Source organism: Rhinolophus sinicus, chromosome 11 (assembly GCF_057876585.1).
Source record: "Rhinolophus sinicus isolate RSI-liver-muscle chromosome 11, RSI-T2T, whole genome shotgun sequence".
NCBI lineage: Eukaryota > Metazoa > Chordata > Mammalia > Chiroptera > Rhinolophidae > Rhinolophus > Rhinolophus sinicus.
This window is the reverse complement of record NC_142511.1, coordinates 17785552-17801123: the sequence shown is the minus strand read 5'-3', so window position 1 is coordinate 17801123 and position 15572 is coordinate 17785552. Positions and strand designations below refer to the sequence as shown.

Here is a 15572-nt window from a genome sequence, read left to right as displayed (position 1 = left end):
AACACCACCATAAGCAGAGACCTTGGAAGAAAGGAAAAAGCTTTCTATGGACCTTTCATGGTACGTGTTCCCTGCTTTTTGAACAAGGAACCCACATTATTTTATACTGGGCCCTACAAATTACACTCAACATGCGTGTCTAAGGGACCATTAGGATTAATCTGTGGGTGTATCAGAAAGGCATGGTCATGTTTCTGACTGTGTTTAGACATCAGCTGTCTTTGATAGAATTACATTACTAATTGGGTAGAAAACCTATAATAAAATAACCAATAAAGGAGCTACTTTCTCCCATTTATGATTAACCCTTCATAACTTGGTCTTATTTCATTTAGCGAAAAGGACGAGCATTGTTAGGAAACCATCACATGACAAATGTGATGGGCACAACGAAGACGGCTAATTTATATTAAAAGTCAGACAAAAAACAGTCCATCAAAATCAAGGCAAACTGCCTTCGAGGGTGCGGTACCCCAACAAGTTTTGGCTTAGGTTGGGCTTCTCAAGCGCGGCACTGGTGGCATGTTGCTGTGGGGACTGTCCTGTACACTGTAGGATGTTTAGCAGAGCCGCTGGCCTCTGCTCACTAGATTCAGTAGGACCCTCCCTGCAATCATTACAATGTCCCCAGACATTGCCAAATGTCTCCTGAGGAGACACAATTGCCCGTTAAGAACCACTGGCTTCGATGGATTAATGAGATGGAGTCAAGTACCATTATTGCTCTTGTGATCGATGTTCTTACCTAAACAGACTCCCTCCAACTAACGTCAACAAATGCAAGACACATAAATATAGGAAAACTAAAGAATAGTTTTATTTAGTGAGAAAGAGGTGAGGAAATGTCAGCCAGCTTATATACAGTTAAACAGAATAAAAAGGGGGAAAGAAAGAATACAGACATCACAGTGATGAATTTCAACAAACGTGACAGATTCACACTACAGTGCAATGGGATATTTGACAACGATATTTATAAGCAAGATATCATGGTATTAGTAACAAGCTTATATCCAATTAGGTTTTCTAATCTCTAGAACATTTAAAACCTCAGACTGTAAATTTTAAATCCAGATATGATGATTGGAAGCACTCAGCCATTTAAAACTTCTCAGTAAGTGCTACTCCTGGGTAAATATTTTTTCCTAACATTATTTTTCTCTAACATTTAGCATGTACCATTTCTTGTTCCAGTAGTAATCACACACAGGATTTAAAAGCCCAAGCAAGAAAGTGTCATTCTTTCTATAAAGGGTTCTTTAAAAAAGAAGAAAAACTAAAGGTGTGGGCATTTTATATAATTACTGCCGAAGAACAGCAAAAGCAATTCCAAAAGCTCACTGTACAGAAAGGCATGGCTCACAGAACCAAGTATATCAAGCTACAGCAGTTGAATATCAATCTCGACGGGTTTGGCAGCAGTAAACACTGTACACAGCTCTGTGTCTCCTGCTCAGCTAGCGCATGCCCAGAATCTGTCTGCTTTTCAGCTGGTAATTTTTTTCAATGTCTGACAGGGCTTGAGCACGCAGCTGGGCAGCATGAAGCCTTTTTTTCAGGTCTTTGCACTTGGCTTTGGAGGTGAGCTGACTCTCAGAATTTTCACTCCTCATGACGTTCTCCTTACTCTCCCCACTGAAATGAACTTTCTTCTTAATTATCGAGGATGAAAGATCGAAAAGTTCTTTAGGAAGAAAAAGAAAAAGGGTTTGAGTTATGCGAACAGGAGTTCAACTCCAATGCTTATCGTACTTATCAAAAATATTCACTCAATTCCCATTTGAAATCTGGGTGCCTGTCTTAGTTTCTTGGGGACAGGAGGTTGGGGGCCTGAGGTTGGTAGAAATCAATCAGCCTTTTAATCCATAATGCTGAAAAAAATAATCCTGGAATGTGCCAAATATCAAGGAAGGTATGTTTTATTCTCTTAATAATAGCTTTTCTCTTAAGGTTAAATGGGCCACAATATAAAACTTCTGGAAAGCAATGTCATTTATCTCCACTCTTGAAAACAAGTGCCATTCTACCTAGAACACATTATTTCCAGAAAAGTATGGAAGCAGAAGCTCTTTCTTACAGACAGCACCCACAATTTGGTTAAATACTCAACAACACTTCAAAGCATATTAAATGATCAGAAACTTGTTATACAAGAACCTAAGCAAATTCAGTGTGGAAAAGGTAAATCAAGTAACAGTATGATGAAAAAGGTGAATTGTGCTTTTACATAAAAACAAATTCACTTAAAGTGGTAACACTATTAGCTACTGAGAGACTCTTTGGAGGTTGGGGACCTGCAGATTTGAATTCCAGAAGCTTTTTATTTTTCCTTTGTGTTCATTTAAAGAAAATATGTTCAAGTATTTCCTGAGCTCCTTGTATGGGTCCATTGTGGACCAAACAGAGGCCCTATTCTTGTAGGAGGAGATCCACCATAAACAAATAAACAAGCTCCACGTGGAGTATTTGAAGGGATGGGCTGTGGGGAAAATAACACTGAGAAAGGGAGACAGAAGTGCTGGGGGTTGTCACAGTGATGAAGGTTTCTTAACTGGTGACTTTTGAGCAGGGACTCGATGAAAGAAGTAATGAAAGAAGTAAAGCCACGAGGCTATAGAGGCGTAGGCTCCAGGCCAACAGAATGGCAAAGCCCTGAGGTAGGAGTCGACTGTCCAGAGAAACGCTGCCTTCCATGTCCGGTGACTTCCTATCTGTTCATTGTTTCTCCTTCAAAGCACTTATTGCTTTAGCCTCACCTCGAGACTTTATAAATTAAAAGGGCTGCCAAAGCCCCTTGAAGGCACCACTGGTGCCCATTTCATTGGCATCAGCAGCTTCTGTGTCCTGAGTTGATTCTCGTACCTGGACTGCTCGCCAGAGACAGCAGCTTCTGCTCCTTCATCAGGCTGTAATTCTTCAACAGGCTCTCTGCTCTGGCCACTTTATCCTCTGCCAGCCTCTCACGCACACAAAGCTCTCGTTCCTTCTCTTTAAAAAAGGAATGGAACAAGAAAAAAGGAATTAACAAGTGGCTTTGGGTATAAAACGATTCACATTGGTAGGCTTGTCACTTTTCCTAATCACTAAGACGAGCTTGCCTGACCAGTGATTAGAAACGCTTTGTGAAAGGTTCCTTACTGTATAACCAGGTTAGTCTGATTGTGCTAGTTTTTAATTCAGTGTTTCAACATGTTGTGTGTTGTCTTAGTTTTCCTTATAAGGACTGGTTTAAGCCAAGCACAAAGTTAGCTTCAGCCTGTGGTCAGGTTGTGGGGGAATAACTCATTTGAGGAAAACAAAACAAAACAAAAAACAAAACACTGTTTCTGCTCACCACTGAAAGCGGGCAACAGTTCATTTTCAGGGCGTTGCCTGTCCTTACACTACAATCTTTTGTTTTTCTGAGTGAGTGACAGCACTCAAACAGAAGGGACTAAACCACAGCTCAGTGAAGAGGTACTTCTTCACATGAATAACAAAGGCTGGTATTTATTTATGGCCCAGAATTCAGAAAGTTCAGATTTCAGTTGCTATATGAAATTCAAAATACTATAACCAGTGTTTTCTTTTTTTTTTACAGAATTCTTTTGACAAGAGTAAAAAAAAAAAAAGGTTTCCAGGGAAGCATAGGTTTTCTGTCTACAGAAAGAATATCTTACAGTGCTACATAATTACCATTAGGAAGTAAAATATTAACAAATGCATTGGATGTTTCTTAAGTCCACTTAACTAGAAAAAGATTTATAAAGTCTGCACTGGGCTTGAAGCTGCAGAAGCAAAATCAGGTGAGCCATGAGGAAGGTAGGAGACAGGCATGACCCCATCAGTGTGTCTTAATGTTAAAATGAAGAGCCTGGGGGCTGTTGCTACCTTGCATCATTCTAAAACCTTGATAGCAGCTCTCACTTTAGTGGAGTAGACAGAACTTCAACATCAAACACTAATTAGCACCTAATCAATTAATACCCATCAGAGTATTTATAAACCTAGATCTCTTGTACCCACATTATTGAGTTGTCTGAACATATCTAGTCCTACATAGTGTAGGATTTCAGACCTGACTGCATTGGATCAGTGATTTCAGAAGGTAGGAGTTGGTTTTTATTACGGAAGGCAGCAATTCTAAGACCTTCCTTTACAACAGAAAAACTCAAGGGTATATCTATTAAGGAACAGAAAGAAAAAAGTAACAGCAAAGTGTAAAGGCTACATTAAAGTATAATGTATAGAGTACATGCTAAAGTCTACAAAGTCTATAGTAAAGTGTAATGTACACATAATGTATTATATACGTATACAGTGGTACCTTGGTTTTCGAACGTGTTCTGTTCCGGAAGACCATTCGAGTTCTGAAACGTTCGAAAACCGAGGCAGTTTCCTCATAGAAAGTAATGCAAAAGGGATTAATCTGTTCCAGACCTTTAAAATCAACCCCTGAAACTGCAAATTTAGCATGAATTTTACTATCTAATGATACCATAGATCTATAAAATTTATGGCATTCGTAAACCGAAATGTTTGTCAATGGAGACGTTTGAAAACTGAGGTACCACTGTACTTTTCATATAATGTATACATGAAAATCTACAAAGTCTTCAGGAACGTAGAATGGATACTGTGTTTGCGCCCTTACAGTTCGTGCCCAACAATACAATGATAGCAACTGATCTCAGACAAAGAGTTCAATAGGAAGGTGCCAGCAACCTTGATTTACATATTTTACAATACATATTTGGTTTCTCAAGAATTTATAAGAATGTTCTAACAGAACACATACACATATAAAATACTCCTGTCACAGATTTTCACCCACGTCACAGTAACCCTCCTGCAGCTCCCCTTTGCTTCGCCCCAGTCAGACTTACGCTCCAGTCTTTCTTCTCTTGCTTTGAGGGCTCGCTCTCGCTCCTGTAACTGTATTTCCTTTAGTTTCAGCTCACTCAACACAGGGCTGGACTCCTGCAACTTTTCTGGTTCTAATCGTCGCCCTCTTCTCTCAGGATTTCTTCTTTGCTCTTCTGCAACCAAATCGGCTATCAAAGGGTTCTCCAGAATTTCTTCAACACAAGGTCGATGGTAATACTGGGGAAACAAATATTGTCTTCCAGTCAGATTTCATAACAGAATACTCATCCAAAAACAGCAGTTACCTTAAAAGGGCATCTATTTCCAAGGCAAAAGAAAGTATTCTTTTATGGATGGGCCTTACCCACCCGGACAAATAAGTTCACAGGGGCTCCGACTCACGAGGTTCTGGGTCCACAAGGCAAGGCACAGTTTTACTTATCTCTGTTCCCCCTTTAACCTAGAAGCCCCCATCCCCGTGCTGGCGCTCAGTAGCACCGTTAGGGTCTGTTTTAGGGTCAGTACTGCTCTTGCTTCTCTAAACTACAGTAAGCAGGACAGTCTCTCATGGACCTTCACCGATAGCCTTCTTTGTAATCCCACAGCATTTAACTTTTACATCAGCCTGATCCCTAGGACATCTCCCTCCTCATTCCACGGCCAGGTTTTGTTCACATCTCTGAGTCATTTCCCCTCTGATCTTTTTAGCCACCCCTCGCCCCAACCCCTTATCTCTGGTCTCTATCACTCTACCTCTAGCTGCAGTGGAGATTAAAGTCTTATTTGTGGCCCCCTAGCCCCCACCTATCACTTTGAGGTAGGCAAGGACAAGGGGAACTGAGGATTCGGAACCTTTCTGCAATCGGGGCTTGGTAGCAGGGCAGAGCGTGGGACGAAACCAAAGGAGAGAACAGAGGGCAGACCAGCACAGATACGCAATTTGCCAAACTCACATGTTTTCATTCGTGTTAACAGAGTAGATTTAGCTAAGGAAATATATTTAACGTTTCTTCAGTTTCATTGCTCTACAAGGAGAACTCAGACGCCAACATTTAATTGAGAGATAGAAACAGACAATACAATCTTATAATGTTTACCTTTAAATTTAACATCCTCGTAATAATGTCATTCAATTCATCAGAGTAACGATACGGAATTCGCCTGAATTTGCCTTCTCGGATCTTCCCAGCTAATTCTTTCTGGTTGAAAGCTGTAAATGGAGGCCTAGAGGGAAAAAAAATGTGTTTTTTTTCAATGTAAAAATTAAAATACACCAAGAACCAAATTAAGAGCACGACTTAAGCTCCAGTTTCTATTTACGCGTATGTTTCTACTTCTGCAATTTTCTTCTGTAGGTATGTCTCCCAAGTCTTGGCACTACTGACATTTGGGGTCACATGATTCTTTGCTGTGGGGGCTCATACTCCTCCTCCTGTGCATCATACTACGCTTGGCTTCTACGCACTAGATGCCAGTAACTTCCCTCGGTGTAAAAACCACGGATGTTACCAGACATTTTCAATCATCCCATGGAGCAAAAGTGCTTCCCCCTCTGTAACTGAGAACCACTGCTCTACAGAACGGGTTAGAAGGGGGAAAAAATGAAAAGGACAAAGCACTGGAGCCCTTTCTTGGCCTCCCAGTCTCTAGACCTCTCCCCTAGATCTTTGTTTCATTTCTTCCATAGGCCTGACCCTTTTGCTCTCCCCTTGAGCTAAGTATCAGTCTAACAAGGAAGCATCTAACCAAGTTGGAAGCTTGAACCAGTTAAGATCCGGCCTTAGGAGTTATATTATTAATTGGTAAATAATTTTTTTAGCCTGTCCATCTACCTTATTTTAACCCAAGGTATGATTCTTTCAGACTTGAATATACATGGATGGTCAAACAGCTGAACCCAGTGAAAGGTGACAAATCTCTCTGACTGTAAATCTCAGACTAGAAATCTGCCTTCGTCATACTTACATTAATGCACATAATTCATACAGCAAACAGCCTAGTGACCAGATATCCGATTTCTCATCGTAGGACATGCGATTCATCTGTTCCTTCAGGGGGACAAAAGGTAAGAAAGTACGAGGAATTAAAAGAAGTTTATTTTGTTTTAAAACTTACAAAATTACTCCTGAGACCAAAGGAAAAAAAAAAGGAACCTTAAATTTTGGTAATATTTGCTCAAGGGGGAAAAAAAAGGAAAATTTTTATATTATTAATATTTTATACCTGTAACAAAAATGTCAACTACAAAAGGCTGATTCAGCTTATGTCAGATCTTGTATCATAATAACGAAAGATGATACTTTATACTTCATCTTCAAATTTTTAATGGAAAAAAGGGCAATGATTTCATCATAATACACTTTGTCATATAGTGTAATTCATTCACTCACTTTTCCTTCACAAACGTTTATCGTTACTACAGGCGACTGACAATTCAAAGGTGAATATGAGAGACCTCTACCCTCATGACATTCAGAATCTAGAAATTCTATTTTAAAAGAACCAGAAAAAAATTTCACAACAACCAACACATATATCTAACCTTCATGTAAATGGATACAGACATAAATGACTAATTGAATTATTCACTTACATATTTTTCTTTAGTCCACTGTATAAACTACAGTAGTAACTAACATTCTCATTTCCTATTTTAATTGTTTGCCCTTCTTCACACCTGTAGTAACAACAATCTACCATAGCTCTTATTCTCAACAGAGGGCACAGAGGCAAGATACCAAAATCTTAGTGTTTTAAAGTTCAACAGGTGCGTCTGATATTATTTCCTGACAATCAATGCCTTGGAGAAGGTTGAACTGATGTAATTACAAGGGCACGAGGGAAAAGGAACAAAAGAATCCTGTAGGTTTCAAATTTTCCAAGAACCACTTCTGGATAATTTTCCTTTATGTTAAAGGCTTTCTATTTGGAATATGATCCAGTGAGAAAATGACACTGTTCTGGCCATGTCTAATCTTAGGGAAAAACAAAATCATTAATTTACAGTTTTATACTGCAGTTAAATTGGTTAACATAACTAAAGAAGATTTAGAAAATCTTGTAAAACATTTGTGAACTGCTAAAAAAAATTAACCTCTCTCCATTTTTATTTGCTCAGATTAATTCAAGCTTTTCAGGCATCTAGAAAGTCTGTTAAAATGCAGAGTCCAAAGCCAACAGGCACTATCTAGAGAGCCACAAACGGTTAATACCCTTTGACCCAATGATTTCATTTTGAGAGCTACACACGAAGGAAATAACAAAAACAAAAAAAGGGAAGAATAATTCATGTGGTGATGAATTTTGGAAACAAAATATCCAGCAATAGAGGAAATACAAAAGCAGGTGGACTCTTCAACTCCCTTGTAGGAAAAGGCAACAAAATAAAGAACAAATACAAAAAGTTAACACTGTAAAAACATGTTATCTGAAGTTAGTGAGCCTCTTGATCCCTGAATCTCCATGAACAAGAATCATGTAGAAAGTCTGTTAAAATGCAGAGTCCAAACTCATGGGATTGGGGATTGAGGCCAAGGACTCTGCATTTTGAACAAATACTCCAAATGAGTCCAAGCCCCAAGCCGGTGTACAGGACCTATGGCATTTTGAGAAACACAGCTCTTCAGGACACAGACAAAACCTATTTTATCTTTGTAATCCCAGAATTTAGCACATGGTAGTCGTTCAATAAATCATGACTTGAATTGCCGATACAGAGGTGTTTAATGGTCAGGTGGTCAATTTGGAAAAATGTAAATTTAAAATGAAACAGTAGGGTGGGGGGTGGGAGATGAAGGTAAGGGGGATCAAATATATGGTGATGGAAGGAGAACTGACTCTGGGTGATGAACACACAATGGGATTTATAGATGATGTAATACAGAATTGTACACCTGAAATCTATGTAATTTTACTAACAATTGTCACCCCAATAAATTTAATTAAAAAAAATAAAAAAATAAAATAAAATAAAATGAAACAGTATTATTAACTCTTGGCTATTGGATATTACTAAACACACAAATTAAAAAAAAAAAAAACCCTCACTCTTCCTGCATTTTAATGCTTAGCATTAAGAGGTTTAAAAAGTATCTAAATTCTGAAATACTTACAGGAGACATATAGTAAGGTGTGCCAACAAATGTCTTTGCAAAACTCGTATCATGGTTTAATATTCTAGCTAGCCCAAAGTCTCCAAGCTTAACGTTTTGCTTGCCATCCAGGAAAACGTTGGCTGGTTTCAGATCCCGATGTAGCACAGTATGACCACCATCGCTTCGTCTATGACATTCCTTTAGGGCCAGAGTCAACTGAGTCATCACTCGAAGAACAAACTCTTCCTCCAAGTATTGTCTGAAACCAAAGAAGTTAGACAGTATATAACTTCTGAATAAAGCCATTACAAAGATGGGATCGTGTGAATTATCTAGTTTTCGAAGTGTACAAATAGGGAAATAAATATCACACTCTGATATGAAATACGGGTGTTGATGCACCAGAGATTTCCTAAAGTACTGTGGACCCACTACCATGTTTCCCCAAAAATAAGACCTAGCCAGACAATCAGCTCTAATGCGTCTTTTGGAGCAAAAATTAATATAAGACCCAGTCTTATTTTACTATAAGACCAGGTATGATATGATATGATACGATACGATACGATACGATATGATACGATACGATACGATACTGGGTCTTATGTAAGACCAGGTCTAATATAATATAATACCAGGTCTTATATTACTGTTTGCTCCAAAAGACGCATTAGAGCTGATTGTCTAACTAGGTCTTATTTTGGGGGAAACAGGGTAAATATAAGGACACTCTTCCACATTACTAAGTACTTCCTCCCTGATCCTAAAACAGGATGATTAACAGAAATGAAACCAGGCCAATTTTCAGCTTACATTCAAAGATTAACTTACCTTTCCTTGGTTCCCTTTGTAATTACACTAGCCAGGTCCCCTCCTTCACAATATTCCATTACGATGTACAGTGTTGTGTTGGTTCGGTCAATAATTCGATCATAGTAACGGACAATGTTTGGATGTTTCAGTTCACGAAGCAAATTCACTTCAGAAACAAGCATTTGTTTCTCAGCTTCCGTCATGGAGCCATAGTCAAGTTCTTTCCAAACCAATATCTGAAATAAGAATTTCCCAAGGGACAAATGAACGCCTTATACTCAAAAACAAAGAATGAATGTTCCAAAATTTAAAATTTGCAAAAATTATTTCTCTATTAAATAGATCATGGTTATTAACATCTACTTTAGTTTGATAAACTTAAGGACACCTGATTTTATTTCCATAATCTTTCTCTAACTTTTAAGCAGTAAATAATGCAATGGGAGAGGGTGGAGGTGAGCGCATTAGGCCTCCCCCAACTTCCTACCCTCACGTGCTTTGCGGGAGTTCAGAAAAAGGTACTCTGGTCAAAGGTGAGGCAGAGGCAGGCCAAGTCCCCGCCGGTTCCAACCAGCCAAGCTTTTCCAGGGTGAGAAACGTGAGCAAAGATCCCTCGGTCAGCAGCAGGCAATTTCCTCTCCATCGTTTTTTTTTTTTTTTTTTTCTATGTAAGGTCAATATACACACATGGGAAATATGGACCCAATACGCCAATAACGGATGTTTTAAAAGAGCTCTGATTGTCAAGACAGAAAGCTCCAGGTTCTGGTACCCCTTTCTCCTGTCCCAGAGTTCTACTCTTCTCCAAAAAATAGCTCAGGAGACCGCTACCTGTCACCAGTGAAAAGCCCTTAGCAGGAAGAAGGAAGGAAATGGAAGAGAAAGGGGAAAAGAAGGAAAGACGCGGTCTCCCACCCCTTGAGCAACCCAGGACGGACACAGGTTTGGGGGAGATGGCTGACTCTTCCGGGCACGCAGCCTTGGAGACCCACAGTCCCAGGCCTCTCGCTTCGGGGACAGAGGGCGCTCACCACAGGCTGGCGAAACCCCAGCAGGGGCGGAGACAGGGAAGGGCCCGCGCTCACCTTGCTGTCACTCTTCCTCCGGATCTTCTGGCAGCGACCATAGGAGCCTGTGCCAATGGTGTGCAGCACCTCGTAGTCTTCCACGCGGGTCGGCATGGCCGGGCCCACCGCAGGACTCCAACAGATCGCGCCGCAGCCGCGGAGCTACGGCCACCGACTCCCCCCAAGAGACACTGCCGACGGCCTCAGTCACCAGCCCCGTTTAACCGTCGCGGGCCCTGGACTCGCAGTCTATTGGCCCACAGTGAGGAGGCTTCGCCTCTCTGATTGGCTAAGAAGAACACAACACCCTAAGCATCTTGGGAAGGCGTATCCCTAGGCAACCGCGTCGGCGTCTGCTTTCTACTCTTAGGAGGAAAGGGGCGGAGGTCGGTCAGAGGGAGGGCCGGGAAGAGAAAGCGGCCGCACGGCGGTTTCTGCAACACTGTCGCTCTGGCTGAAGTCGCCAAGATAACCGAAATCCAGAGACTTCTCAGACTTCTTTGCATACTGCCTCGACCAAATGCCTTCTGACTTTTGCACTCTGACCCCTCCAGTTCCTGCACCCTGCACGCGCCTTCTTCTTTCGGGTTCCTGTACCCTGAGCCTGGGCGGGGTCACGCTGAAGACTTAGTGAGAGCTGAGCACAGTGATGAAAACCTACAGTCCCTGGCTGAAGTGCTAGCTATGACGTGGGACTGTGCCAACCCATTTATTTACATGTAGAGTCTCGTTTATTCCTCAACACACACTTGTAAAGCAGGAATTAGGATAATGAGGAGCACAGAAAGGTTAAATTATTTGCTTCAGGTCCAACAGCCAGGAAGAGAAGAATCAATGCAAAAACCTTGCATACTAGTATAGTAACGATTTAAAAGTTACACGTGACTTTGTGAAGGGTGCAGTCATCATACACAGACTATGTTTTGAACACCGAATTTAGAGGCTTGTTCAACTTCAGTGGATGTGTACAAACCCTCGGAAAAGAATATGGAAGTCCCTGATGTTTTGGAATATCCAGCAGAGGTTTACCCTTAAGACTCCTAAAAAACAAAAACAAAAAAACAGACTACCAAATAGATTACCTGGGGTGCTGAATAATTAATTGACAATATTTCATTGAACGTAGCCTTTTCTGGGCACCCACAGAAACCAACATTTTTATCTGACCCAGCCAGGTGGAACAGTCCTATTTTTGCCTGAGAGAGGGGACCTAGAGGCCGCCATCCATTGCATGAGCATTACCAGAAAGTTAATAATTTGGCAATGCATAAATAGGTCAATTTTCTTTAAATATCTGTTCAGCATGGGATTGAAAGGAACTTGATTTTCTATTAATAAGAATTGCAAACCTCTTTATGTTAAAAATAAGAACTGACTATAACATAATGCACTGAATATAACATAATTGGAATTCCAGCCAGGAGAATTTTTAACGTGACATTCAAGGGCACTGTCTTATCCCAAGGGAATGGGACCAATTTAGGTTTCAAAAGTTATGTAAGGAGCTACAGTGGCTGTGTTAATTGGCATTATATTTTTTATTTTAGTACCTCTTAAAGATTGACATCCATGGAGCTCTTTGGCTGGCCCGCCCCAAATCCCTCACCTTCTCTCTGGCCACTCTTTTGCTCTTATGCTTTGCCCCAATTCTCCAAACTTGACACACTTTCTCAGCCCACACCACCACCATCACCACCTTTGCACCTGATATTCCATTTGTCTGGAATATTTAGTCCACCTGACTCTGTTATCCATTCCCCCATCCTGTTTCATGATCATGTCTGCCTAGAGGACGTAACTTGTCTTTCAAGATTCAATGCCAACTTTCTCTCCTGGACTCTGGGAAGCCTCTTCTAGCACACTAGAACAAGCAATTCCTCCATCTATAGTGTTCACAGACCACTTGGTACAAAAATCAACCCTCAACTTGTTATTTTTCATTATATGTTTCCATGGGTCTCACAGTAGCTCAACTCTAAGCTCCTCACATAGCTAGCATAAGTCCTGTAATAAAGGTGTCATGCAACAAATCTTTGTTAAATGAAAATGTGAGAAAGCAGCTTATTAATTATTCAAGGATTTGGATGAAGCCCTCTAATGCTCATATTTCAAATGTCCCCGGCACTATGGCAAAGACTAAATATTGGGGAAAGGGTCATCCCAGGAATATGGAGAGTGTCTCCTAGGCTCATATGTTCATTCAACAAATATTTACTGAGCACTTACTATCGCCCAGTTTAATAAACACCCAGCATATAATTGATATGCTGGGTGTTCATTAAAAAAGAGACAGTGGGGCCATGATGACCATGATAAAGAAAAGAGTGACATGCCTATGGCATGACAAACACTAATGACTGGCCAGAGATAGCGCATATCATTGGGTGGGAGTGAGGGGCAGGACAGCACAGCAGAAACCACTGGACACCAGAGTGGAAAGAGACACTGGTGGCCGAGGAACATGAGGAGTCAATAGGGATCACTTTTACAGGAAACACCCCTTCCTGGGTCATTTATTCCCTCCATCCTTCATATTCCACCCATTCTTTAAAGACAGCTCATGCCCAGCTTCTTCCCTGAAATTTTTTCTGACTGCCTTCAACCCACCGTGATCTCCTACGAGAGCAATTACCTGTTCCTTACTCATTTAGAATGTGCCATATATTAATCTGCATTACCAGCTTCTCTTGTATATCTGACTGATTAAATAAAAAACTCATCCTTCAACAAATATAAATTCCTCTTAAGTAACTAATGTATATGATTTTGTTGTTTGTTTTGTTCACTGCAGCATCTCCAGCACCTAAAACATGCCTGGAATGTAGTAGGCACTCAATTAGCATTTGTACCTTGAATGAATGAACAAATGAATGTACGAATGAACAAATGAAGCCATACCTTATTCATTGCCCTCAGCGTCCCTTCTTATGTTATATTAAAGACCCACTAGAGGGCTGTAAATAACTTCATAACAAACAAGGAGTTGGGACTGCCTCACCAGTCCACCCACAGAAGCCTGGCCTCATAAGAAACTTTGAGATTCTCATATTGAGCATTTCAAATCCCAGAGAAGACATTTTTTGTGTCTTGGAGCAATTTGAAGTCAGGGATTATGGAAATTCTTTAAAGTGCTTGATAAAGATTTCTAGAAAGAAAAAAAAGGGGAGATTCTCTGTTGATAGCAATCAGATGTTAAAAGATGTTTTAAAAAGGTGCATTGCAGAGTACATGCTAAATAAATAACCATGCATTTGATATAAATAGAAGGACGAGATATCTGCAAACTAAGAGACAGCTTTGGATTTAGTGTCAGGCAGCTGATGGGAGAATATGATGAGAAGAAATTTATCTGTGGAACCAAGTAGTGTTTAATTTTGAGCTTCATCACATTTTAAAGAGGGATAGTGCCAAACTAGCACCCAAGGGTACAAGTTAGGGGAAGGCTGACTTCTGCTCAATGCAAGGATACGCTTTCAGACAAAGAGAACCATTCATACATTTTGCATGGTTTTTCATAACATTTGTGAATTCAGGACATTTTGCATAATATTTGTGAATTCAGGACATTTGTTATCTCTAAGAATATTGATAATATAGATGGGTTAAGAGGACTGTTAACAGTAATCATGGGCGGTAAGTCTGTAGTATGTTTCTAAGGGACTAAAGCAGCTTTCAGAGAACAGTCCCGATTTTCCCTTTAAGAGCAGCACCGTGAAGTTGTAGGACCAGTGGGTATGAGGAGTAGGAACCCAGGTTTCGTCCAGCTCTGTTTTGATGAGCTATGTGACCTAGGGAATCCACTCCACCTCTCTGGGCCCTAGAAAATAAGAGTGTGGGAGTAAATATGTCCCAAGAGGGGCAGAGTGAGAAAGGAGTTGGGAGGGGGTCCTGGAGGTTATGCTGGGCAGGAGGGGGAAGAAAGGTCAGCAAACAGCAAGGAAAGTGACCGATGAGGTAGGAGGCAATATGGAAACTATTGATAACCCAGAGTCTATAGAGGAGATGGTTTTAAGCACATGGCAGTGGCCACAGTGCCAGATGTTGCAGACAGAGCAAATAAGGTACGGGCAGAAATGAGAACACTGGATTTGGTCATCTGGAAAGTCTAGGTGGCCCACCCAACAGCATTTTCAAAGTCATGTGGGGCAGAAGCCAGCCTGCAGGGGTCGCAGAGGGACCAGATGGTGAGGGAGGGTAGGCAAAGTGTGCATGTGTGAGTGGTGTGTGTGCGTGCGTGCGTGTGTGGCATGTGTGTGCGTGGTGTGTGAGTGTGTGCTGTGTGTGTGTGTGTGGCATGGGAGAGTGTGTGTGAGTGTGGTGTGTGTGCGAGTGGTGTGTGTGTGTGTGTGTGTGTGTGTGTGTGTGTGTGTGTGTGTACCGTCCTGGGCAGCCTTCCAGGATGGCTGCGGGCCCCGCCTTTCTGCCTGTCTGCACCTTAGTCCTGTTCCCCAAGAAGATGGCTGGCCTGTCCCAGGGGCCTTCCAATCCTCGTTGTCACCATTCTCATTACATCAGCCTGTAGCTGACTTCATGTTACACGCTCATGACATGTCACCTCATAGGACTGTGAAGGTTGTGACCACAATGACCCAAATGCAACCTACAGAGACCTTAGGAGAAGCTTCGTGGGCCTGCATTTGCTTAATGAGGAGGGTTCAGAAGAAGTCAGAGGAGGAACTCCAGTTTTGACTTTCAGGGGACAGAACTGAACAGCTGAGGCACCAGCGCAGTCAAGGTGTGTCATGAGCTCCTG

The 15572-nt window shown here is 41.2% G+C and overlaps 1 protein-coding gene across 1 annotated transcript; it reads right to left on the bottom strand.

Moving 5' to 3' along the window:
- Window positions 1-793: 793 nt before the first annotated feature.
- NEK2 (NIMA related kinase 2) lies at window positions 794-11070 on the bottom strand. The gene is made up of 8 exons (XM_019738023.3): window positions 10838-11070; window positions 9771-9988; window positions 8958-9198; window positions 6811-6893; window positions 5943-6069; window positions 4866-5082; window positions 2863-2988; window positions 794-1684 (listed from the first exon to the last, which is right to left on the bottom strand). The coding sequence occupies exons 1-8, from the start codon at window positions 10931-10933 to the stop codon at window positions 1458-1460; spliced, it is 1335 nt and encodes a 444-aa protein (XP_019593582.3). The 5' UTR covers window positions 10934-11070; the 3' UTR covers window positions 794-1457.
- Window positions 11071-15572: the final 4502 nt, after the last annotated feature.

Bases quoted from the DNA above. Each gene is read 5' to 3' on its own strand.
- NEK2 (XM_019738023.3), bottom strand. From the start codon at position 10,933: ATGCCGACCCGCGTGGAAGACTACGAGGTGCTGCACACCATTGGCACA. The intron at 9,989-10,837 runs GTGAGCGCGGGC...TTCTTATTTCAG, and splicing joins GGAGGAAGAGTGACAGCAAG to ATATTGGTTTGGAAAGAACT. The intron at 1,685-2,862 runs GTACGAGAATCA...TTCTTCCTAAAG, and splicing joins GTCTCTGGCGAGCAGTCCAG to AACTTTTCGATCTTTCATCC.